At 41.8% G+C, this 23,924-nt stretch overlaps 2 protein-coding genes across 2 annotated transcripts; both read right to left on the bottom strand.

Moving 5' to 3' along the window:
• Nucleotides 1-13,524: 13,524 nt before the first annotated feature.
• Nucleotides 13,525-17,256, bottom strand: sox32 (SRY-box transcription factor 32). Its single transcript, XM_040044518.1, is given in 2 exon segments — nucleotides 13,525-14,201; nucleotides 14,349-17,256. Coding segments are annotated over 2 exon segments (978 nt in total). The 5' UTR covers nucleotides 14,650-17,256.
• Nucleotides 17,257-20,428: 3,172 nt separating this feature from the next.
• On the bottom strand, nucleotides 20,429-23,259 carry mrpl15 (mitochondrial ribosomal protein L15). Its single transcript, XM_040044155.1, has 5 exons — nucleotides 23,078-23,259; nucleotides 22,777-22,934; nucleotides 21,764-21,929; nucleotides 20,989-21,112; nucleotides 20,429-20,881 (listed from the first exon to the last, which is right to left on the bottom strand). Exons 1-5 carry the CDS (start codon nucleotides 23,180-23,182, stop codon nucleotides 20,544-20,546), a joined length of 891 nt encoding a protein of 296 aa, XP_039900089.1. The 5' UTR covers nucleotides 23,183-23,259; the 3' UTR covers nucleotides 20,429-20,543.
• Between the last annotated feature and the right edge of the window lie 665 nt (nucleotides 23,260-23,924).

Here is a 23,924-nt window from a genome sequence, read left to right as displayed (position 1 = left end):
CAAGTGTTTCTGAAACTGAAATGTGCTTGAGCAGGCATGCAGTTTGTATTATATGCACGATCATGCTTCAAAATATGTGCAGCATGAACATGTCCTTTTACTGTAATCACTCTTTTTTTCATTTCATTTTAACACAACTTAGCAAAGAACAATTTCTTTAGTTGACTCTATGAAAAATGCCAAAGATAACCCAGTTTGAGAGGCATAAAACTGTATTTTTGTACAAACAAATGATTCTCAAACAGCTGAGAGTCGAACACTTGACATATCTCAGAATGGTGTCAAGTGTGGTGTTAAGAAAATTGTGGAAACTGGACAAGAAGAGGACCAAGGAAGGAAAAAAGTGGTAGGCATAAAAACTATTTACAGCATATGAACAGTATCTGAATGTCATGCTCTGGAGAAATATGAAGAAAAATTCAGAAAAGAGCGGGCCACGTGAGAAGCATCTGGCACTTTGGTGGATTTCTCTACACCCTTCAGTGGAAGGGTGGCTGTCAAGAAGCCCATTCTTAAGAAAGGAAACAGGAAGAAAAGGCTGAGGTATGCCAAATTACACAAGAACTGGACTGAAAATCAGCTGCAGCAGGTTATGGCGTGATGAATCCAAATTTGAAATTTTGTTAGTTTTAAACCACAAATGCAAGAAGGTGGTCAGGAGAGAGGCACAACATGAGTCTGTACAGCCATCTGTAGAACACGGTGGAGGCTCTGTCATGGTTTACGACTGTATTTAAGCCAGCAGTGTTGCAGATTTTGTCAAAATAGTTAGATTTTGATCTGCTATGCAATATCAGTGTCATTTTTCAGCATGACAATGATCCCAAACAAACTGACCCTGCAGTAAAAACATACCTGGATTTAAAAAAGACTCAGACTCCAGACCTCAACATTATTGAAGCAGTAGTCTGGAATCATCTTGACAGAGAACAGAACAAAAAGGAGCCAACATCCAAAGAAGAGCTTTGAATGTCCTTTAAAAAGCCTGGAGAACTATTCCTGAAGACTACCTAAATAAATAACAAGAAAGCTGACTAAGAGAGTTCAGACTGTGTTGAAGAATAAAGGTGGTCATACCACATATTGACTTTCCAGCTAATTAGAATTGTACAAACACAGCTTTTGCCTGTTATATTGTATTTCCATGAATGTTTGCACATATTTCTATAAATTGCAATTATTTCCCATTTTCTTTGCAAAATATAAAGACATAAGAGGTAGTTCAAGACTTCAAGACAGCACTGTAGCACCAGAAAAAGTGAAATTTCAAAGGCCATATCATTAAAACAGGATTTCACAAAGCAATGCGTGACTTCATCTTTCACTTCTATTTTTTTAAATATGGTTTTCACTGTTCTAGAGCTTTAGAGGTGCTCGTAGGTGCATTTTGCTACCTTTGGACAGAGACAAGAATTTTCTGCTTGTTTCTGGCCTTGGTGCTAAGCTACTGGTGAATGTAGCTTTGTGTTCATTTTACTCTTAGAAAGAAAGCTCACCAGTGTATTTCTCAAAAGGTTAAACGGTTATTTTGAGTAAAAGTTGTGATACCACAGAACTCTGCACATAATTCATTATCAGCTCTGAGTGAGAGATAAATAAGGCTAACCTAAAGATAAAGAGAAAACCTTTCATTTGCCTTCAGGTCAAACAGGATTTCACCTGCAAGTAAAAACGACGCGTCTTGAAACGTTTGGGTTTTAAATCAGCAAACTTGCTAAGCTTTAATTTGAGAACTCCCAGGTGAGAATATCGGCCGTACAGGTCAACCACGCGCTCATCTTTTCTCATTTTTAATCAACCTGTTCATCTAAAAAGGATTTCTCTATTTTGAGATTTTAATCCAGTGACTGAGTTAATCTCTGAAGCTAAGGGATTGGAGGAGGGGAGCGGACGTGGCATCAAAGCCACTCAGCATCAGCTCTGCTCTCACAATTACACCCACAAGGCAACCAATAAATCACACTCTCATAATGCCTCTCACAAAATTAATTTTTTTTTAGGCTCGGGTCGCGGTCATGTAGGTCAGATAGTGGAAGCCGGTTTGGTCGATTTACAGGCATTTTTCAGTCAGATTAAAACACGGGAAGAGACAAATGTAAGCGAGGGTCAAGCATCTGTCAGGCTGTGTTTGAAAACAGCAGCTCGGCTGAATGCGATCTTTGATTTTTCACCTTCGGTCCAAAGATGATGGATTGGATTCACATCAGCACAATTACTGCTTCTCTATCCAGAGTTTTCATGGAAAACACATTTAAGTAAAATGTCTTTTTGTTCTCTGAGACCAGCAGCTCTGCTTCTCTGTTTTACATTTGGTTTGTTGAGTCCTATTGGGAAGGTCAGCACAACAGAGGGGAGCCCTCTGCTGGAACTCACATGCATTACACTTCAGGTTAGATTGAGTTTAAACCCTTTTAATCTTTCTTCTTTTTTTCAAATGCACATTACTAAATACATACAAGACATCTATCTATATCTCTCTCTATCTATTGCAGTAAAATGCACATGCAGAGGCCTTTTGTCCGTTTAAGTGCATAAATAAGAAACTTCCTCAAACGATAAACTGGTTAATCAAGTTAAGACTATATTACCATATTTTCAGCAGTAAAAAGCGCACAAAGGCAGTGGAGGCGGCAGCATCATCATCTTTCCAAAAATACAAAGACCAACACATGCTTTTTTTGAGTCACAATTTAGTCAATGAGAAGATAATTCAATGAGAAATATGCCTCAGTTTTCTTCACAACTCTGTATTTTATAACTCTGAAGTCTTCCACATTCAGGGCAGAGCCAGAGAGTCTAGCCTCTACTTGCCCTCTGATGTATTTATTAGTGGTCTATTACTGTAAAGTTGCTATCAGCAACTTGTGGGGGTTGGGAGGAGTCTCCCAGGCTGCCACTAAGCAGTAAATAAATATGAGGCTATTGTATTCCTGTAGGCTCACTGTCCTTGCTCTCCCATGCTGAGTAAACGCTCATGTACAATGGGAGGCCGGACTGCCTTGTCATTCCTGATCCCCCCTGCATTGCTCTTCTGGGTCCTCTGCCTGGGAAAGCGGCAGCGGAGGAAAGAGGAAGCAATGAAAAGGGGATCAGACGTTAGAATATGTGTCTCATGCCAGAAATAAGGCTGATCTAAAGGTGCTTTTCCTTTTTTTTACCCTGCAACATCAAAGGAAACACCACCTGATCTCATGTGAAAAGCAATACGAACTAAAATCATTATCCTATTGTTGTTTTTCATGCAACATAAGTAAGCATGTTGACTAAAGCAATGCTCCTAAGTACAGTTTTGAGGTAGGTGTTGACGTCTGATACTTTTTTAAGCGAGTGTTACATGTTTTATTGTATTTTATCAGCTATCAAGCAATCCTCTCTTTCATTAACGTGGTTTTAGAGGTTAGGTTAGGGGGGTTAGGTTTTAGGGTTAACCCTAAAAAATATCACATAAATTTCACTTGGTTTAATCAAGTGTTAACCTTCATTATAGTGTCCAGTCGAGGCCGTCTCCAAAGGGGGCCAAACTCCATAGACTCCAATGTTAACATTCTCAATGTGATAGTAAGAATTAGTTTGTCTGACAGCTTTCCAGATGGAAATAACTCTGGGTGCAAAAAGACTTGTGGTGCTGTAGAAATCTATATGAAACTTTCTCCTCTGACCTCTGTAAACACTTTGCTGTTGAGTTTTGGGTCATTTAGACTAAATAATGTATTTTATACATTTTGGTTGTGCTGTCTCAAGACAAAGAATTAGCAGACATATTTTCCACTTGCTGACTAATGACTTGTTGGCAGTTTCACTGTCAGGCAATGAACGACACAGGTTTTTATGTTCACTTCACTTTTGTCTGCAGCTGACTCATTAATCCACGCACCAGTTGTGTCAAATGCTTTGGACACTGCCCCAATCTGATAGCAAACACTCTTGTATGTTTGGGCAGTGCGTGCTAGAAGGATAAAATAAGCAAAGAAGACCTTTTAGAAACTGGTAGAAATTAATTATTTTAACAGTGCATTTTTTAAAAATATTTTGAGCTCTATTAGCTCTTCATTATATGAAGGCTATTTTTTCTTTAACAGTCATCCCTTTGACATTAAACAGAGGAATGGTAACTTTGACTGATGTGAGTCACTAAAAGGAACCTCTTAATGCTGTATGCAAAGTTAGTGGCTTTTTGTACAGTTTGTTGTGCTAACAGTGCTAACGCTTTCCAGAAAATTCTGTGGTTTAGTTTATTTGAGTGAGTTAATGAGTACTATTGTAGACTTTTTTACCACTGAAGTAGCACGTGTGGATTCACTTTGCTAACCACGGTAGCTAGCATTAGCACACATGGTGATAGCTATGATGCATAACGGGGTAAAGCAACCAGTCTTTACTTTTAGTTGCAGTCATCAGCTTTTATGAAATTTACTGTTGAAATTAAATTGTCATTTTTAAGTTTTGGTTGCTTGCATAGCTGCCATTTGCACCTAAATGATCTGCTACTTAGAAGTTAAATGTTCTGACAAAGTCAGGTTATAAATGCACGACTTGTGCTTGAGCAGAATCTGTTATCTTGTGTAACTGCTTGCTTTAACTAAACGGAAAAAAGCAAGAAATTGAAAGTTGGAGAGGTTTCTTGCCACCTCAGGTGGCCTGGTGGAGCTTCCTTTCCAGTTTCTCCACAGGAAGAGCGCCAACAGGGCTGCATGGTCACATAGAGTTCCTTGCATGAAAGGACAAGTGAGGCCTTGAGCAAGGAAGGTTGCGCAGTATCGTCCCCATGGGACGGTATTATTCAGGCCTGACCCGGTCCCGAAGACCTGGGCATGAGGCTGCCAGTACCAGGCACAGGCGGATGCTGCCGTCCTGTAATCACCGATGACATACATGAAGTAGTTTTCCAGATCAGGTTTTCCTGTCCTTCCAGCTGAGAGTAGGGCAAACAGCACAGGAAGAATAACACAAGTCACAGCCCAGCACAGGGAATGTGGCCTTTACAAACACAGCACAAATTTAAAAAAGTTAAAAGGCATGCTGCTCTCCTCCTGAGCGCCTCTGAGCGAGGGAAGTGAGGCTACGTCCTGAGAGAAGGCTCGGCCTTCCTCAGCACCCCCGCAGACTCAACAATAACCTGCCAATCAAACCGAAAACTGTTTACTTGGAGTTACCTGCCAGAGCTGAAGCCCGAATCAAGACCACTTTTCTGACATGCTGGGCTTGTCTTGTACGTATTTTGTCTCAGACTTATCTTTATCTCGCCAGCCTCTGGGTGTTGAATCAGCTTTTTCCTGCTAATATTTGCAAAGAAAACTTTCCACACTTTGCAGTTATTCTGACACCTACATGGTCAGATTAGTCGAGCAAAGTTGTGTTCAAAGCAGAAAATATTGCATTTACTAGCATTAACGCTGATTTTGCAGCCCAGATTCATGCCTTTTGTTTCTGACCAGATTATAAAGCTAATCAACTCTACAGTCATGTTGAAAAGAGAGTACGCCCTCTGTCACGTCTAAGGTTTTACATACCTTGATGTAGTGAGCTAGCACTAGCAGTTTTTAAAATAAGGTAAATACAACTTCAGATGAACAACAACACATGACATTTTATACCCTGTTGTTATTTATTTTCAACAAAATAAAAACAAAATTCATAAGCAGCGTTTGAAAACTAATTACAGCCTTACTGGTTTAAGAGGGTGTGTAGCAGCCAGGTGCTGTTAATAAGATGCACTTGCAGGTCTCTGAGGCTATGTCCACACTAGCCCGGATAAATCCGTGTCCACACTAGCGTTTTCAGTTGTTTTCATAGAGTTATGCGTCCACATTAAAACGTCCAAAAACGCTTATGTTCCAGTCCTGCAAATGCGTGAAACGCAAGACGATTCGACCTGCCTCATTTCTGTCTGCCGTTTATTTACTTTCCAGCTCAAAAGTGGCAAAATGTCGTGGAAAAGCACTGAGTTTTTTAAATGGACTAACAATGAGGTGGTTGTTGCTGCGAGTAACACAAAAGTACAAAGTTGCAAAAGCAAGTGAGAATGAAAGAATTTGAAGAAAAGCTATCTGAAGCATGTACAGACTGATATTAATCTTTAAGGGAGTCAAAATTGAGAGCAAACAAACAATTGCTGTATAATGCCCTCCGCTAGCTTAGTTTAATTGGTCACATGACTGCATCACATGACTAAAATGTGTCATGGTTTTCGAAAAGTTCCAGGTTTGCTGTCCACACCGCGACACGAAAACGCCGTTTTCAAATGTATCTGCTTTTCGGAGAGCGTTTTCAAAACGCTGCGTTTTCCCTTGACCGAAACTGCATCAGTGTGGACCGATGGCCAAAACGGAGAGAAAAACGTATTAGTGTGGTCATTGCCTGAGCATTCAGGTGTCTGTTAACACAATGACAAGGAGGAAAGACACCAGCAAGATCTTAGAAAACTAATTGTTGCTACCCATCAATCTGGGAAGGGTTATAAATGGTGATTTATAGAAGTCCTTTGGACAAGCAAGAGCAAAGTTGAAATCTTTGATCATAAGCCACAGCACCACGTTTTGAGAAAACCACAAACACAGCACAAACACCTCATAGCAACTGTCAAACTCAGTGGTGGAGGGGTGATGATTAGGGCTTGTTTTGCCACCACAAGACCTGGGAACCTTGCTGTCATCGAATCCACCATGAACTCCTCTGAGATACCAAAGATTTCTAGAGTGAAGTGGCTGAAACTGTATCACAGAACAGCCCAATGATGACTACTTTAACTTCAATGAACTGAAGCAATGTTGCAATGAAAAGTGGGTTAAAATTCCTCCAAGTAGATGTGAGAGACCAATGAAGAAAACCATTACTTCGTGTTATTGCTGCTAAAGTTGGTTCTACAAGCTATTAAATCGTGAGCTGTTCTTAGCTTTTCACACACTTCTTCAGCGTTTTGGGTTAGTTTTTTTTATGTGGCAGTAAAGACTTTTTATTATGTCCTGATATGTAAAACTGTAGAACTGAGACTGCACTTTCTTTTTACAATGACTGTTTATGTTTTGCTTTCCTGTAAATCGTGACCTCTCAGATATGCCTTGTGACCCTTTGTGGGGGTTCTGGCCATGAAGACAATGAGGCTTTCCCTCCACTGTAACTGCGATATCAGTGCATTATAACCAAAGCAGTTTTACAGCAGCAGCTTAGCACACAATGCTTTGCTGTCAGGTGCCACCAACTTGCCTCGTGCACACAGTCCGCGACCTGCTGAGGGGCCTGGTGAGCTGTTAGGATTTAGACCCTGCTAAGTCAATCAGCGGAGGTGTTAAAGACGCCACCTCAACACAAACTTACAGGTTCCCTTTGACAAGCTGGAGAGAGGTGGAGGAAGTGCACAGAGGTGGTGGATTTAAAGTGGGTTCAATACAGCGTTATCAGTGTGTGGAAATACTACGCAGGTGCAAAAAAGCTTGCAAACAAAACACATGTAAATGTGAAACAACAACCCTCTGCAGCTTTTTTGTGCATAAAACACAAACATAAGCATTTGCCATCTTACTTTACTACAACATGATCAATGCTACACTAGTATCTATTATGCTAATTGTGTTATATTAGTGCTATAAGTGAACAAACCAGGATTTTTCTAGACGTTTAACACACTTGCACGGAGCACATATGTTAAAAACAAATAAATAAAATAAACAAACAACAATGAAAGTGGAAATAATGGAAAAGTCTGTTTATCTGCCCCAACCTAGCATGTTCAGCTAACCGGCTTCTAACTAACAGTGCACAAGTAAACAATCTTTACTTCCAAGGCTAAAACCTCTGCAGGATAATGCTAATAAAAGTCTTCTCATGAAAAAAAAATGCTTTTTTACTTCCTTTATGCTTAAACAAACAATAACGCAAATTATAAATCCAACCAGTTAACGTTCTGATATTACATTTGTCTAGCTAGCAAAGTTTGCACTGTAATTATAGCTCAAGAACAATGATGTTATTTTCCAATGGCTCATTTCCAGGAGGGGATGCAGACATGTGCAGCTTTACATTTCAGCCTTGATAATGCACATTTAGTCATCATGTTCATGTTTAAAACAAAAACTGTAATGTTTCAGCAATAAGCCTGTTACAGTCATACTCCTAAACTACATATATGGTCTGTGGAAGTTTGACTGGTGTAGTAGCACTAAGGTTTATGGACTTAGGTGTCGTGCAAAATGTAAATGACCTTAAAAAAAGGGGAAATATAAGTAGAGTAATTCTTCCTCACAGCTCTGTTATTATTCCAGAGAAAAAAAAAACGGGGCAGTATTAAATAATAGGAAATGCAAAAAATGAAATGTGCATAGGAAAAGAAAAATTAAAAGCATGACATTAGGCAGCTCTGCGTCATTTAATTGGTGTCTCGCTCTCATCGCACACAAACATGCACGTGTATTTGGCAACCAAGCCTCTGGACATACTTGCACAGTGAGTCATGGAGCATCAGGAGACACTGAGGAAGAAGGTGTGACGCTATTTCCTCATGAAAAAATAAATGGTATAAATGACGTACATGGCATTCTGATGACATTATCTGATGTGTTTTTAAGTTGGAAGGAACAGTAGATGCACATCTGAGGTGTTAAACCTTAACAGAAATATAAAAATCAGTCCAGACACAAATAAACACACGTGCTTCTGGTCAGTTTGAGGATTGTGCTAATCATCCTCCGAGTGTTGTTGACAGGCATTAGTTTCTTTGCTAAGTGTATTGTATCTGCACAGCAGGTTACAGTGCCACACCCAGCAGCTCCCTTCTCAGTCTGCTTGAGCCTTTCCAGTCAGCTGTCTGAATCTTGGCTGGAAACAGGGCGGAAGTCATCATAACCAAATATGGGCCCGTTTTCCACAGAAAGGTATCTTCGGACTTAGTTCTTGCATCAGCCCCTTCATTAAGCACACCTGTTCAACCGCTTGTTAATGCAAATATCGGATCAGTCAAGGGATTTAAAGGCAGATAAGGGAGAAGCTCTGTAAATTCAGTCATATAGACACGGTCAAGGTGACCCGCTGAAGGTGAAACAAGCCATAAGAATAGGAAAAAAAATGATTGAAGACACTTTGAATGTGGCATGTTGGTATTGCAGAAACTGCTGATCTACTGGGGTTTTTGAGACACAACCATTTCGAAGGTTTAAAGAGCCCAAGAACAGAAAACTCATGGGCTCTCCAAAACTGGACAGCAGTGAACTGGACAAATGTGTACCCATCTTCTGATGGCTGCCTCCTGCAGGATAAAACACCATGTCACAAAGCTTAAAGGATCTCATTCTTGAACATGAAAATGAGTTCAGCGTACTCAAATAGCCTCCAAAGTCACCAGATCTCAATGCATAATGCGGTAGAACAGCAGATTATTGTCATGACTGTGGAGTGGACAAATCTGCAGCATCTGTGCAACGCTATCATCATTAACAGTGTTTCCAGCACCTTGCTGAATCTGTGCCATTAGTTCTGTAGGAAAAAGGACTTCCAACTAAGCTGGGAGGTGAGTATATATCCTCTCATGAGGATCGTTTTGGTTTTATGTAGACATATTTTAAACATGTTCTCTCTGTTGTTTGTCGTTTGTCAGTATAATACAATAGGGGCATAGTTAGAGGTGTAGCATTATTGTTTTATTCTTGCATTCAGCTTCCGGCCTGCAGTAAATCCTGCTCGTGTGCTGGTCTACTTGAAGGTGACCAGGGTCTTGATCCTGCCTGTGAGCACAACTACTGAGGATGCAAACCTGTTAGACATGCTGGTGAAAAGCCCTTCTATCAGGACTGCTCTGATGAGGTTATTGTAATCTGATGGGCCCAGTTAGGCTTCATTAGACTGGATCATAATGAGGTGAACAGACAAACACATTAAATTCAGCTGGAAACTCTTCTGTACTGCCTGAAATGTCATGTTATTGGACTACATGTTGTTGCAGTTGCAGAGGGGGGAAATGACGAAGCCTTTATTATTTCTTTAGGATTTAAAAAAAACTGTTGAGTGTCTCACTTCACGGCTCTTCCTGTTTGAGTTTCCTCACTCTGCTCCGCACAGAGCAGACGTCCCTGCAGGATAATACTCGGATGAGCATTATCTGCAGAAAGCAGCCTCAACTTAATCCAAACTGCACCGAGGGCAGGAAACTATTGACGACCCCCGTGTAGAAGGTGAGACGAGAAAAAAAGCTAATCATAGCTCACAAAATCTCAAGAATTCCACGCGTTCGTGAACACAAATCTCTTTTTAGGTTTAATATAAACCCCAGCTATTTCTGTGTCAATATTGAACATGCAGAGATTACATATTTAATCTCTGACGAGGATACTATTTTATGGTCGAGGAATGCTTTTGCTGAATTACAGCATGTTTGACATTTCGAGATTCCTCACATTCTTCACCGGTGATAAACTCCCAGTACGCTTCTGTAAGCCTACCGGCGCAATCCAGATGCAAAAAATAACCGGGGAAGAAGATGACATAAAATATTTTGCAGATGGTCCAGAAATTCAGACCTGAGACTTTTGTAATCTGTGAATACTTCACATATTCGTTGCGGTCTTTGTCACATGTGAGAATTAAAGCTCGATGTAGGTGATGATCTCACTTTAATTCAGGTTTAAAGATGATTTAAAAAAAAAAATACTTTCACTCTAATAAATCAGAAACCTGATAAAACAGAGGCCTGTAAATATTTAAGTTTCATAAAACTAACAAAGATATCTGAATTGCCCATCTGACATTTCCACCGCTGTTTATTGTTGATGATATTTTCACCTGAAACACTGATATCATCCAGTTGTTTTTCCTTCAGGAAGTTCCTGCAACTGCTCATTAATTGTTGCTGAGGGGCCAAAGTTTGAGAAAAACAAGCTGCACCACCAGCTCCAAGTTCAAGTTAACTTAAGAGGGAAAATAGGGGCTGAGGGTAGATTTTATTGTTGCATTAATGGACCGTTCTTGCACCGAATGTTTGTGCGCTACCGTGTTTTTCTGCATTTCGCCTTGCCGTGTTGTTTTGTAATATTGTCATGGGAGTTGAACTGACGTCAGATTTCTTCCTCTCATTCAGGTGGCGGGTGGACTCTAGCACTAGATCTTCATTTTCCTAATCAGCTCTTCTGCTCTCTCCTCCAGAACGGGTCGTCCTTCCCTCGACCTCTGTGCTCATCCATTTCCTTCCAACTCTTTTAAGATTTCTTGTCCTTTTCACTGACTCATGATGTTTCCTTATGCAGATCCCTTTTAGCCAGGCACATTTAAGTAAGGAAGTATTGGTTGTACTTAGCTTGTTAGGGCCACCTTTAGTACTATGTTGAAGCTTTTTGCTGCAAAAACATCCTCAAATACACTATAGGTTTCAGAGCCAGGACATTTTCAAGGAGCAGGTAAGAATATATTTGCTTTGTAGTTCAGTTTCAGTGGAGTCGAGGAGCATTTTATAAATAAACTGGGAGTCCATCCAGCGTGTTTCACGTGTCTCACTCCTGTCACAGCTGGAAGAGGCTCCAATCCGTTCTGCAACAATGACCTTTACAGGCAGCAGAAAATAAATAGATACCTTTATATTATTTTTGCAATAATATTTTGCAAAAGTTGACTATTTTCACGTGTAAATAAATGTTTTCAATGTCTTCAAAGTGAGTAGTTACCTGTCAAATCAAGATGATTAACACTTGAGAATCTGTCAAAGTCTTATAATAAGTTTTGCCAGTGATCCAATAGTCTAACAACTACAGCGACCAGGTAGCAAGCTTAATGAGGAACCACGGCTGCAACCACACAACATTTTCACCCCTCTTCCCTCCAAACCAGGCTCACGTGACGCCTCGTGACCTATTACGTGTTTATTATGTGAAAGCGGTGCAGCACAAGAGTTTAAACATAATTTTTGGTTGGATAATTGTTTTGAAACACTGAAAAGAAGTGCTAAGTAGTAACATGCGTACAGATGAAGCTTATGCATAAGTCTAATCTAACTTTACATCACTTCCACTTTCTCATGCTGTCAAGCTGATTGTGACATCACTGGTATCATCTTTCTTCTTCAAAGCAATCAGCCTTCACTTCCCGTACATTAAATCTCACTGCACATCTGTCATTCTCTCTTGCAGACGCCTTCATGCAACCCACCTCCTCCCCATCTCTGCCTCTCCCTCATCAGTCGGCCTCCATTTAAGCCTCCATCTTCATCTCCACCACCATTGTCTAGACTCTGGGGGGTCCTGCCCTGATCCCTGTCACCGCTGGGATCACGTTGTGCTGTGATGGGCCATCGGCCCATTCCTTTTAAAGATCTCTCCTTATTGAAGTACTTTTAGTTTCTGGAGATTTCAGGTTTCAATCTTGTGGTCTCGGACATGTTTTTGTTTGTTTGTTGGAGACTTCAGGCCTCTGTCCCCTCACATTCATCCAGCACAGAGTTCAACCTCGAGGCTCTGACACACAAAATATGGGACGGGAAGTAAACATTTTCCTAAATGTGTAAACATTTGGCAGCCAAAGTCATATGAGTTTGGAGATATGTCGATTTTTGGGGCATATTTTTAGAGCCTTTGTGAAATGTTTTAAAATGAAACAGGAAGTTGGGAAGTTTATGGCCCCGCCGCCCACCCTACTTCCTTCGCTCAGCCATGAAAGACATGTGGAGAGAGATAAAACAGTGTGTCAACAGACTGCCAGAGGCTGGCCAGTATAGCTCTGACACAGTTTAATGTTACAGATATTTAAAATAGTTTGTTATCTGCTTGTACACCAGTTTCTGCTGTGACTAACGCTTACATGTGCTTTATAAACCATTATTAATCATTTAATTAACCTTTAAATGCTGATTAAGAATTAGAAAGAGGAAAACTCACAGTAAAAAGTTGCAAGGTTGCAAAACAACACCGTGGCCACTTTAAAACCTCGGACAAATAATACTATCATTGAACCGTTTCCTCACCTGGCTCATGTGTGCCCAGCCCAATTTTACTCTTTAAGTGTGTTTGTGTGTGTGTGTGTGTGGGGGGGGGGGGTATGTATCCATGATCGTTTATGTTAATGAGAGTGTGGGGAGTGAGTTGGAGGGCGGGGTGGGCTGCTTTTAACCATGTAAAGCACTTTGTGCTACATTTTTGTATGAAAAGTGCTTTATAAATAAAGATTGATTGATTGAACCATTTGATCTTCATTATAAAAGGCTCAGTGGAGAATATGTACAAGCCAAAAATGTTTGTGTTTATTAAATAAAATAAAGACATTAAAAAATGCCAAAAAGCACAAAGTTTATTTACCAGCATGGATTTTAACAAAATCTGCAGGATTCATTCCTCAAGTTACTGACATTGATTATTTTATTTTAAATTAATTAAAAATAATCATAGTTTTCTATCACTGTTTTCAATTTAAGATCTCAACAACAACATGATCATTAAAATGAATTTGTTAATTATTATTTCCATTATATTTTTAATGACATGACATGGAAGGACAACACACTCAAGATCTACGATATATAATATAATTTAAATAAATATGCCATTCTGAACTGTTTCATGAGAGCAAGCGTCTGGGTATGTGGCTGCTTTGCTCTTAGTAACTGCTGGGATCCACTGACTCGGGCCTCTGGGGGCTTGGACGCAGGTACTGTTCAAACTCGCTGCGATCCAGATCATACAGCATGTCAGCCTTAACCCGTTCTAAGTAGAACTCCAGGGATGGCCCAGGAAGGCACTGGGGGCCTCCATAGACCCTGAACTCCCTCTGATTCCCAATGGGAGCTGCAGGACTGGAGAAACCTTCCTGCATGTGGCCCTGCTGAGGGTCAAAATACCCTTGAGCCTGTGCAGCGTACACAGGAGGGTTTGAGTATATGATAGGATTATTTGGGGCTGTGGCTTCTTTTGCTTGGTCTGGGAAGTCAGGGGTGTTTGCATAGCTGCTGTGACAAGAGGTGTAGTTAGCTGAGGAGTTTGGGAAGGTGTGTGCATTTTGGAAAGGCTGCTGGTGATTCTGGAGCAGGTAGGTGAGGTTGTAGGGGGGTCTGAAGCCTGAGCTGCAAAATGAAGGTGTCGATGCTTCTGGAGTCTTTGGGCTTTTCTTAAACTGCTTCCTCCTGCGTGGCTTGTACTTGTAGTTAGGATAGTCAATGGTGTGCTGCACTCTTAGACGCTCAGCTTCCTTCATGTAGGGACGTTTTTCAGCCAAGGACATGGCTTTCCAGGCTTTCCCTGCAGAATAACACAGCAGTAGAGCTCTATACATTGACTAGCTTGATAAAACTGACCTTTGACTAATAAAATAAAATCCTGGTTTGAGGCCATTTCTGAAACATGTTGTGTTATTTAAGAAACAAAAGACACAGATTATTATTTTACCTAGTATTTTGCTCAGGTCGGTGTTTTCCAGGTCTGGGTTGAGCTGTGCCAGTCGCCGGCGCTCCTCTTTGGTCCAGATAATGAAGGCGTTCAGGGGCCTCCTGACCCTCTGCTGTGCCGCAGCAGATTTGGGTTCGGGGCTGGTGCAGCTGGAGTCCGAGTTCACCGAAAGCGGGCTGGAAGGCCCTGAACTCGGGGAACACACCTGGGCCATCTGGTCTCCGTCTGCGATTGGCAACTCTTCGCTGCACGAAACGGAGCTGCAGAACTGGAAATCTGCGGGGTCCTGACCGAAGTACATGTTTGCAGATGGCTCTGTTGCTGGCTGTCATCCTCCTGATGATGAAGAGTTATATATGTGGGCGCTCCTCCAATGGGAGGCCAGGAGGAGTGGATTTAAGGTGTGAATTCCAGGTGTGTCCTCAGGTCTGTGACCCGGCGACCCAATCAACGATTTTACGAAACTTCAGATTGGGGTCCGTGTAGAGTCTGTCTATACCCCACAGTTTTTTTTAATCTAATTAGAAAAATAAAGTTTCACCCGTTTTATTGCCAAACGGAATAAACTCAAAGTCAACGTAATTTGTGTCTTTATCCACGTGTAGATGACACAATGGAGGTTCTGCACTGGGACAGGATTTATGTTTGTGAGGTGAAAACGTGACACTTTTATATCTTCTACATAATCAAAAAAGGTTTAAGACTTGTTAACATACTCAGATACAAACACGTGAGCTTTGCGCTCTTTAAATGGACAAAACAGACACACAAACACACACACACACACACACACGCACACGCACGCGCGCACACACACCTCGTTGTTTTTTCCTCTGACCCACCTATTAAACCCCCATTAGTAAAACCAAATCACGCCTTTTGATCAATAGTGCCTGAGGGCCAGGGAAGGAATTGATGAGCCCACATCAAAAGTTTTCAGGAGGCAAGGCTGGTTACTAATTACACTGTGTCTTTCAGCTCTTATCGGCCATCCACTGTCTTTATCAAAGTTCATTTTACACGACTGAATCAAACGTGATCAAGGCGCGTTTATAACGCGATTACTGCTCGCAAATGTTTGCGAACACGCATACAGAGAAAAGCGTTGATAGGCCCACACAAAGACCCATGATGAGCCATTATGCGGGACAGCAAGAAGGAGAAATTGCCCGACCTTATCGGTCTCAGCGAAAAGATGAAATAAACAGTGGGACAGGCTGACTGGCTCCCCGAAAAAAAGTGGATTGAAATCCTCAGACATTCAGACGCACAGAAACTGCAGTTGGCGCATCGCTCTCCAATTCCAGCTCAAACTGTCTGTGTCACCTTCTTCACAAAGTTTTATCCTAATTTAATTCCAACACACAACACACACGAACAGATTTTATTTAATTTGCTGCGAATATTAAAGCTTTCCTTCACACTTTATACAGTTTGTAAACGAAGAAAACTGTCAGGACCGCAGTTTCTTTACAATAACACACAAAAAAGGAAATAGCCACCAATTAAGTCCACGCAATGACATTATAGTGATAGCAGCAGTCATTTACAAACACAATGGGATAAAAGTGACTTTAAATGAATAGAAATGACCAGCCCAGAAACCCGGGAGGCTCGCGCTCCCGCTGTAATGCAATTGGATGCCATTACAGGTGCTAGCTTCCCCTTTACGGTTTCCATGAATGTCTGTCTTTGCAACTGACGGCATGCATTAGACAGACAATAGGTGCATTATGCAGACAGTTGCAACTTTGAGTCTGCAATATACTGTGCATCCGTGAGACCTGCACCTGCTCTGCATTATCTCTTCAGCAGAGTCACTTACGCGCAACTTTAAAGTGTAAATGTTCTACGGTGCTGTTTAAAGTACAGAGGGTTAATACACAAGGGTTTGCACTGATCTTAAGGCGAGTTCTGCTAGAATACACATATTGAAAACACAAGTCCCCACTTTAAAGGGCTTTCCAGTGAGCCTCGAAATGAGCCCGTAATAGGAGGTTTTTTATTTGCTTTTGCTTTGGACTTTGTTTTAACGTCGCAGTCAATCAGGTGAAATGGAGATCTTTAAGAAAATCAATAATGTGTCATGCAGGCAAACTCAATAATAGACGTAATTAAGGTGAGTTGTTTCAACCGTGTTCCCACTATTGGCGACCAAATATAAAACTAAGAGTCGAAACTGATAAGCTGGTATGTAGCTTTGGTAAAGAAACCAATAAAAAAACTTTAAAAAAAAACCCATGACAAATGTGGAGGTTATATGTCAGATTTAAAGTCGAATTACTCGTCAGAATAACTGGTGATTTGGTGGTGGGGGAGGTGGGGGTGTCCTTGTTTCACAGCTTGTCAGAATTATAGGTTGAATCCACATCCGCGGGGTAGAGCGGGACGCATGCTCCAACGTGCTGTGAAATGCGCTAATGGATTTAATCAATTACCTTGAATGGCGCAGCGTGAATACAATAATGTTAGTTTCGGCTGACTATCAGCGCGAACTGAGAGGGCTAAATATTAGACAACTTCTCTCTCTGTGTGTGTGTCCTTTTATTGTATAACCCACTCCAAACTCCACCACCAGCAGGGCTTTCCTTTGCTGAAAAATGTTTGAAAACGTGTTAAAAGTCCTTTATGTTTGGCTTTATTAATGAATCCTAATCTATGAGGTGACAGTAGGGTATCAGTGCATTGTATCATAGCCAAACAAGCAGCGAGCTGCCACTGAATGGGCACTATGCTTTCTGAATAGGGATTGTTCTCTGTGGCTTTCTGATCACAATGTGCCATTGTATTGGACAGAACTCATATATGGGACACTCCTCTCCTTCTCCACTTTGGATCAGTGATGATCAGGCTGGCACAGGTAGAGCTGTGCAGTCAGGACCTGTAGGAATACCAGAGGGCTACCTTATGAAGGGACAGGCCAGCAGGCTCTTGGAAACGCTGGACGATGCCTTGGTTGGATATTTACTAGATGTGGAGCATGCACTCATTTGGTTTTGGTTTTGTGGTTTTCCGCTTGTGGGCTCTAGTTTTCCGTCTCTGAAGGTGCTCCAACACCCATGCTCTTCTTGTACTATGGATATAAAGTGATTTAAGTTTGCTGACATGGAGACGCTTTCTTCGGGCTTCTGTCCAAAGGAGAAATCTGATCAAAGCCACAGAGGTGCAATGCAGGAGGCCCGTGTCTTGACCTCTGACACTGCAGCACTGTATTCTGCCTCGGCTTCACTGTCATCCCATTGACTTTCCTTACAGTGCCTCATTCATAAAGAGCTGCATTGTTTTATAGCTGGAAGGTGTGAAGAGGATATGATAGTGTTGTCTCAGGTGACCGTGATCTTCGCGGCGAGAAGCTATATTGCATTGTTGAAGTATTGTATGGGCACAGCAGGCCAGCTTGAGATATACTCTGTCAAGTCTCAGACACCATTCTATGCAGTGGTCTGGTTCCCCCGCCTCCAGCTTCACTTCTCAATCGCATGTTTGAGCAAATTCAACAGCAGATGAGGCCTGCAGGGTCCCGAGCGTCAGCCTCCACACTCCCCGTGTAAACAGCGCCCTGCCCGGCTGGCCCAACGTCAAGCCAGCTGAGAGGATTACATGCCCCCTGGTGTAGACAGGCTTAATGTGGCCTCATTAACAGAGTACAATGATGCCCCCACCTCTGAGCAGAGATAATAAGCAGAGCTCATCCAGACTTCAAACACAGCTCAGACAAACTCGGGAGCCCGGGTGGTTCAGAGTGTCCAGGCGAGGCCACGGAAGTTGAAGAATTTCTGCACTACTTTAAGTAGCAACTGCAGACTTTGTCGCCCAAGTGTGCCGAAAAAGGAGAAAAAGTGCTATTTCAGCATCTAGAAATGTGAAGATTTTAATGAAAGAGGACATGCACTTCACAGTGTAACTGAGAGTACGGCAAAAGCACAAACAGCATGAATAAAAATCCAGTAATATAATTTTTTATGGGACAAACTGTCTTGTAAAAAGTGCAAAGGAGGAAATTATTTAATGTTTTAGAGGAAGCCTTTTTAAAGGCCTTCTGCTTGTCAGTTGACTTGTGTGTATGTGTGTGTGTGTGTGTGGCATTTTCGAATCTTATTTTATTTTCTGCACTAAGTGACTAATTAATGTAAGAAAAAATCACTAATGAGTAAATTAAACAGTTCTCGTGTTCACAGTATTAAATCACAGCCTCCAATTCCTCTGTCTATCTCCTTCCTCCTTAAACTGCTTTATAACTTCATTTCATTTGTCTGTCATTCAGAGCTGCTCAGACTGAGACTGGCTAATGAGGCGAAGCTATGATCTCGTCACAGAAGCAGCTCCATTCTTTGTAAATTAGGAATTGTATCCTACACTGATAAGAGCCTTATTTACACGACTGAGTTGACATCTTTTACTTTCCAGAGAGCTGAGCTTTGGACATTGGATGTCCTCGGTCCCACGGTTTGAAACCAAACTTGATCCCAGACCTCCGCCTCACACCTGTGCCCGGCACACAGTGGAGAAGGAGTCGTGCATTTAACTGTAATTAGCCCTGATTATTATCTGACACTGGCCTGAGACTTGCGAGACACAGCCATGCACAGCGTCTGTCTTAAACGGCTCATTCAAGGCAGCAGATAATCAAATCGATCTGCCGTGCTCAGCACCGACAACACTGTCTGAATGTTTATTTAAACAGTGTGAACTGGTTAGACTCAGACATTAGATTATTTGGAGCAGAAACCAGACACAAAACGCCAGTCTGAAACAAATCTTTTTAGCCAGCTGATTGAGGAAAATACTTGATTCCACTTTGTCATTCTTCTGTGCAAACCTTCAGGCAGCCACACGCTCACAGGGCTGATGTTTGTGCCTCTTTGCACATAACAAAAAAAAAAAATTGTTTAGCTCGCTCCTTTTCTCTCTGTTGCTCGTCTGAGACCTGATACAAATTCAAAAGGATCTGCTGCTTTGAAGATAAGAGCTGTAGTTCTGCCATAAACAATGATTGTGCTGTTTCTTTCCTGTGGCGTGATTTATTTAAAGTATTATGCTTTAAGGATTTGGGCAGGTTTTCCTGGCAGGGCCGGCTGTGTATGTATCCACCGGCCGTATTGGATACTTGAGGATTCAGGAAAACACTCAGGGAACCACAAGGAAAGTCATCAAAGTGAAACCTTTGGCTCGCGGGGTGAAAATTTACTATTTCACTGAAGCTCACCTGAAAAATGATCTTTTTTTTTTTTTTTTTTATAAACGCTTAACGAAAACTTTGCATCAGTCCTTTTTCTATTCTTGCATAATTAAGATCTGCCTGCATTTACTAAGGTGGCAGTGGGGGTGGGGGGCGGGTTTAAGACAAACACAAAGCTCGTGGTGGTGCACACACGCACAGGCATATGCTTCCTTTGATAAAGTGTTTTTATAACAACACAAATTCTATGGCAGCCTCCCTCAAGACAATATCTGTGCAAAATACCAAGTTATTTATAGGGAGTGTGCCATTTCGACTCCAAAAAAATAAACACGAGCGTAATAGCGAGCTCAGGAGAGATGCGATGAAGCTGCAACCAGTGAGGTTACACTCCGGCACAGGCTTAATTTATAGAGTGCGAACAGGGGGCAAAATAGAAATCTCATCAGGATGCATTGAGTTTTATTAGATATGAATGATGTCTTGATTCGGCTTTCATGTCTCCAAAGCATACAGAGGCAAGGTTGTATGTATGTTTTTTGCCTGTGATTGTGTTCCAAAACAGGGGGAGGGGGAGGGATCTTTTGAACGTCCACACCAGGATACAGCTGCCTGTGACTAATTTCAAACTCCCCTTCTAGGGCCTAGGCAACCCATTTCACAAGTAACACACATCACCAGGCATCTGTTTCCTGTTTTCATTCTTTGAGTTATCTTATTTTCCTTATTTCCCCCTCACCTGTTACAGTTCACGTTCCTTCCATCATGCAGCACGGGCCACGGTCGTGCTTGGACACGAGGCCGTCAGATGTTGGCCACCGAGTAGTACTCATCATATGGTTTGTGGCATAAAATCGACTACATTTAACTGTATTAATAAAAGATAATACAGTGAAAAATATATTTTTCAACATAAAGTTTAATGGCAACACACAGACTACAGTTTTCCATACAAAATGAAAACGCTTTCAACACCCCCAGCTCCCTGTAAATAAACAGTATTTTTCTCCTAACACCTACGAGCTGTAATATTTCAGCAGTTTTTCATCAGTTGGTTTCAGGATCTTCTTCTCAGGCATGTTAACAACCCAGCCTGGAGAAAGGCCAAAGAAGATCTGTCGTATATCCTTCCTCATGGCCAGCATGTGATACAGTTCATCCTTTGAAATATCTGGCAGAATGTAACCATACTTCTGTGCCAGGGCTAGCCGGGCCTGCTGGATTTTGTCCGGGTCTGCCAAATAACCCCGGTTGTCAGCACTTGTGTAATAAGGGAGCATATTCTCCCCGGGCAACATTCGCTTTGGGATCGGCTGCCCACGGACAAAAAACGGGACGGGCTTGATGAGGATATCTGTAAAAAGTGAGAGCACATTTTCAGGCCTTTTACTTTAAAAAAATATTTTAAAATAAAATACATCGACTTGGGCAAGTGGATAAGATCAATCATTAATGAGTTACCGAGACTTATGGGATCGTAGAAACTGGTTGTGATGACCCCGCCGTTCCTTTCAATAGCAGCTATGGCTCCTTCAGTCGCTCTCTGAACCTCAATGTTGATTTTTGCAGCAAAAATCTCAGCGCCCTGGAACAGGACGAACACGTGAGCTTTAGTCAGAACTGGCTAAAATAATAACCTAAATAAAAATACTGAGGAGTCAAGACCAGCATCTTAATCTGTTACTGTCACAGTGACAACACTGTCATGTGGTGCCACCTACTGGTATGTCTACTGAAATTCTTCAGTTCTAACCAATTGGATAACCTCACAGTGATTTTAAAGCCATTCTTACAGAATAAAACCTTTGCTGGTCAAACTATAAGCTGTTTAAATTGTTTTCTTTGTCTTGCAGCAGCTATGCATAAAGTCTTCAGCTCACAGGCTCTACTGATGACAGAGAAAATACATTTCTGTGTTTTCCTCATCAATATTTAAGATGTTCTGCTCATAAAACAGATAAAGGAAATGAACAGGTTATCCATTAAGAAACCTTTTACTTTCAATTTCCATGGAAAGGAGATCCTCTGGTGTTTGTAGCATAGCATTTATAATTTATTTAACATCAATAATCACGTCTCTCAAGTCTTGTTTCTGTGTTGACACTAAATACGCCAGGAAGTAGCTGTTTGTCCTCAGATGATTGTTAAATGATTTTAAAATCAGCTGTGATGAAAAATCAAGCTTCCTAATTTTGCCTAATTTGATCTCTATGAAACAGATGAACAGATCAAAAACCTCGTCAACAAGCTGGACTCCATAGTCGCGCTTCAGGGGCTGGATTGTGACTCCTCTGGCGTTGACGAGCTGGGTCAGGTCTATAGGCTGAGTCGGGTCGACTCGTCCCAGATCGATCAGGTACTGCAGCCGTTTTAGCGTCAGAGGGTGGTACTGCGGACGGCGACTGAGGAGGAAGAAGAAGTACAAATCAATATGCACTGCTCAGAAAAATGAAGGGAACGCTCGATCATAGCAGCGTAACACAAACTGAGTTAAACTTCAGGGATATCAATCTGTCCAGTTAGGAAGTGGAAACCACTGTGAATTCATTCGAGGTGCACCTGCATCTTTGCTCTCTCCCTATCCCTCATGACTAACTTTTGTTTATTGCTACTGGCAGCATGAGATGGTAACTGCAGTCCATTCAGGCTGAACAGGTAGTCCAGCTCTTCCAAGATGACAGATATGCAAGTGACATCGCGAGAAGGTTTCCTCTGCCACCCGCCACAGTCTCCTTATATCTCCTCCCTTCAAAACTGTGAAGGACATACAAGGGGATGGGACATTACATGGGGCAGTATTTGATCTTTTGTGCAAGAAGGAGAGGAGCAGCATTGCCCATGCTCTACAAAATGACCTCCTGCAGCGTGCTCAGGCACATTTCTGGCTGTCAGACTCCATGAATGTCGCATGAGGGCCTGATGTTCTTCAGTGGAGTCTGTGCTCTCATCTATGAACAGAACAAGGTGCCGGTGGCAGACCAGTCACTCCAGGTGTGCACTCACAAATGGCAGTCCAGCTACCACAGCATGACTCTAAAGCTGGTATTAAGAGATCAGTGTGGGTAGTGCTGTGTAGATAAGGTGTACTGACTGACAGATAAAACAGGTTATAAATAAAGCTTTGTGTTTTCTGATCCGAGCTTGATGGCAACCAAGTGCATCTGTCATTTATGCAAATTCGGCGTGCCTCTTACTCAAGCAAGCATTCATCGGTTAGCTTCACAGATAAAAGGCATTTGACGCCTTTACCTGTGCCCTTCATTGAATCCGTATTTTGGTATGGCCAGGTAAAAGGGGGTCTGCCCCCCCTCGAAGCCCAGCCGAGGTCGGTTCCCTCTCTGCCGCTCTCCTTTGTGTCCTCTGCCGCTCCTGTTGCCACCATACTGCCCTCTGCCCCGGCGTTTCTCCTGCGACACAGGAACATTTAGGACCATCTCCTCTTGCTTGCACATAACCTCATGAGAACAACTATCTCCGCTGGATTACTTTAGCTGACATTAGCTGCGTTAGCCACAGATAGCTACAAAATTTACGAGAGATTAAAACTTACCGTTTGCCGGGCTCCTGGTTCAGGCCGTAGGTTCGCTAAGGTTATCCGCGGGAGGTTCTCCAAAACATCCAGTGCTTTACCGCCTGGTTTCTTAGGGAAAGACATGTTTCGGTCGCTCACATGTCAAAGGTAGCAAACCAAGGGCATAGAGGTCACGTGACAAAGACGGCAGCGGAAGTATTTCTCGTTGACGCTGTTACGTTTCAAAATAAAAGATTTGGGAGGTTTGGCGCTCCTGTTTTCCAAAATAATCCGTGTTAATATGCAATTTTTATTATTTAGAAAACAGCCAAAATGGTCTGGCTCACGATAACATTAATTAACATATTTTGAAAATGTCCCAAGCAAAAGCCAAACGTTGCCAGAATTCTTACTAATATTCAACATTCAACATTCACCATTATTTATTTATTTTTACAACTTTTCCCGTAGTATTGTCTCTGCACACCACCACTGTGGATTTTAAATCAAACAATCAATATGTGCAACGACTAAAAAGTGAAAAATGACTTGGGGAGGAGGAAAAAATTACCTTGGGGTTGCATCAGGAATAGCATCCAGTGTGGAAAAAAAAGTCTTCCAAGTCAGAACATGTAGAGCCACTTTCAGTTGCTACTTGTTTGTGGATGTTTCTGCATCCAGTTGTTCCATTTCATAGCCAAAAAAGCATGCTCTGTTCTGTTGGGTTGAGATCAGTTGACTGACTTGACTATCGAAGAGTATTCTTTGCTTAAAACTCAAACCTAAACAAAACTCTTGAGTTGCCTTTGTAGCTTGCTTTGGGTTATCAGTAATCACTTTTGCGGCATTTGGCTGAATCTGCGAAGAGAGTATTTGTACACTTCAT

This window comes from Simochromis diagramma, unplaced genomic scaffold (genome assembly GCF_900408965.1).
Source record: "Simochromis diagramma unplaced genomic scaffold, fSimDia1.1 OVJJ01000602.1, whole genome shotgun sequence".
In the NCBI taxonomy this organism is placed as follows: domain Eukaryota; kingdom Metazoa; phylum Chordata; class Actinopteri; order Cichliformes; family Cichlidae; genus Simochromis; species Simochromis diagramma.
The sequence above is the reverse complement of the archived record's forward strand: the minus strand, read 5'-3'. Positions and strand labels throughout refer to the sequence as shown.

Excerpts from the sequence above, each read along its gene's own strand:
- mrpl15 (XM_040044155.1), bottom strand. The coding sequence starts at position 23,182 with ATGTCTTTCCCTAAGAAACCAGGCGGTAAAGCACTGGATGTTTTGGAG. Across the intron at positions 22,935-23,077 it reads AACCAGGAGCCCGGCAAACG|GAGAAACGCCGGGGCAGAGG; the intron begins GTAAGTTTTAAT and ends CCTGTGTCGCAG. Across the intron at positions 21,930-22,776 it reads GGATTCAATGAAGGGCACAG|TCGCCGTCCGCAGTACCACC; the intron begins GTAAAGGCGTCA and ends CTTCCTCCTCAG.